Consider the following 1830-nt stretch of genomic DNA (forward strand, 5'->3'; position numbering starts at 1 on the left):
TTATTATAAAAACGAACTAATTCCCGACAGAGGTGGTAGTAATAGAGCGACATACATGTATCTGCGACGTCATTTGAGCACAGATTGTTGACAATAGTAGCACAGTTGTCACCCAGCCTATTAACAAGGATCTTCTTTCGACGAAGTAAACCCACATCTTTGTCTGTATCAATAAGGAAATCCAAGAAGCGAAAATAATCAGTAATAAATGCCGGTGTTTGATAGTCATGCAATTCCTCCGAGGCCATGAGATTTCGAGCATAAAGCTCTGTGCTATTGTCTAACGTAAAGCCTGGGATTTCCAACACTCCGTCTTCAAATAATTTTATGTCAAGCTGGCACCTACTTGCACCCCTCTTAAAGATCAATCCTGCCTCGGCCAGCTGGGATGCACAGTACATTTCCTCACCATAATGATCATGGCGATATTTTCTTTCTGAAACTCTTCCTTGTTTCTCAAAAAAAGCAAAGACGCTTCCTTGTGGAGGTAGATAAAAGCTCCTAAGCAAATCAACGAAATGCTTAATTATTCGGAACTCCGAACGAGAAGAGTACTTGTGATCTTGAGTGTTCAAAGAGCTGAAGTAAGAAAAGGTAACCTCAATAAAGGGTGGGTAATTAATTGTGTCAGTGACCAAAAGCAACTCATATAATTTCTCAATAATGAAGAATGGAAGCTGATTTTCAAGTAACAGGAGGTCCAACTGCATCCTATTAGTTAGCCATGGCTTTATCAATTTCTTGTCCTCAGCCGTCCATTGTTTTGGGAACCTGTTTCTCCAGAAATACTCAATAATGAATGCCGCATCACGTAGGATCATATTCACAAACTCATCGCTGTTAAGTTCGATGTCTTCTGCGTAACATTCACGTACCATTTCTTCACTATCCTTTACTATTTTTATTAAATCCTCCAAGCTTGTTTGGGCTCGTAGCACGAAATCATTGAGATATTTCACTTTGTAGTTTTCCATGGAACTTTGCAATTTTTCATTCCCGTGATGTAAAGGCCCTATGGAAATAACTCGAGGAGTGTAAGACATTTCGTTCAATTTGCGTAAGTGATCTGGAACCTTGTAGATACAACGCTGAGGTGACAAGAGATCAGGCTTTGAACTTTCTAATTCTTTAGTGCTCTCGATATTCATAACCAGGTGTTGATCACTTTCTGTTGAAGCACATGCATTTCGTCGAATTAATTTCCCACTCGCTGTTTCTTCCATCTGTTAAGTTTCCTTAAAATTCCTAATGGCAAAAACAAATGTCACTTGCACAATGCCAGAAGGAGACGGGCATGCGCGCAAAAGGTGCATACTTAATCAATCATGGATAAAGACTAGTATATATAGTACTCATGCTCGACCACTGTTCTATTGCTACTGATGATTAGCAGAAAAACAACACAAAATGCAACTACTTCCAACGACTCCGTTATTATTTTGGACAGAAACAACCAACTAGGGGTAAGAAAATTGAAAAACCAACCAAATCAGACCAGTTCAGTTCCTAGAAACTAAAATCGATTAAAAATCTGTTCGGTATCAGTTTTCAAGATTTGAAAATCGAATTGGACTGAAGCGAAATATATATATTTAGCTTTTTGTATTATATATTGTAATTTTTTTTTATTTTTATGCTATATATATTACATATATTATAATTTTAATATAACATAAAATTTTAATTTATTACCATTTTATTGTTTATTCTGATATATTAACTATTAAGTTACATACTTATATACATGATATAATAGGGTATAAGTATAATAGTACATTTATATCTATATATATCTTTTATTTAATCCATCATTATTTTTAATTCAAGTCT

The 1830-nt window shown here is 35.5% G+C and overlaps 1 protein-coding gene across 1 annotated transcript; it reads right to left on the reverse strand.

Moving 5' to 3' along the window:
* Nucleotides 1-220: 220 nt before the first annotated feature.
* On the reverse strand, nucleotides 221-1205 carry LOC121253689 (UPF0481 protein At3g47200-like). Its single transcript, XM_041153694.1, has 2 exons — nucleotides 474-1205; nucleotides 221-442 (listed from the first exon to the last, which is right to left on the reverse strand). The coding sequence occupies exons 1-2, from the start codon at nucleotides 1146-1148 to the stop codon at nucleotides 365-367; spliced, it is 753 nt and encodes a 250-aa protein (XP_041009628.1). The 5' UTR covers nucleotides 1149-1205; the 3' UTR covers nucleotides 221-364.
* Between the last annotated feature and the right edge of the window lie 625 nt (nucleotides 1206-1830).

This window comes from Juglans microcarpa x Juglans regia, chromosome 2S (genome assembly GCF_004785595.1).
Source record: "Juglans microcarpa x Juglans regia isolate MS1-56 chromosome 2S, Jm3101_v1.0, whole genome shotgun sequence".
Lineage (NCBI taxonomy): Eukaryota > Viridiplantae > Streptophyta > Magnoliopsida > Fagales > Juglandaceae > Juglans > Juglans microcarpa x Juglans regia.

Excerpts from the sequence above, each read along its gene's own strand:
- LOC121253689 (XM_041153694.1), bottom strand. The coding sequence starts at position 1,148 with ATGAATATCGAGAGCACTAAAGAATTAGAAAGTTCAAAGCCTGATCTC. Across the intron at positions 443-473 it reads ATCTACCTCCACAAGGAAGC|TTTCAGAAAGAAAATATCGC; the intron begins GTCTTTGCTTTT and ends AACAAGGAAGAG.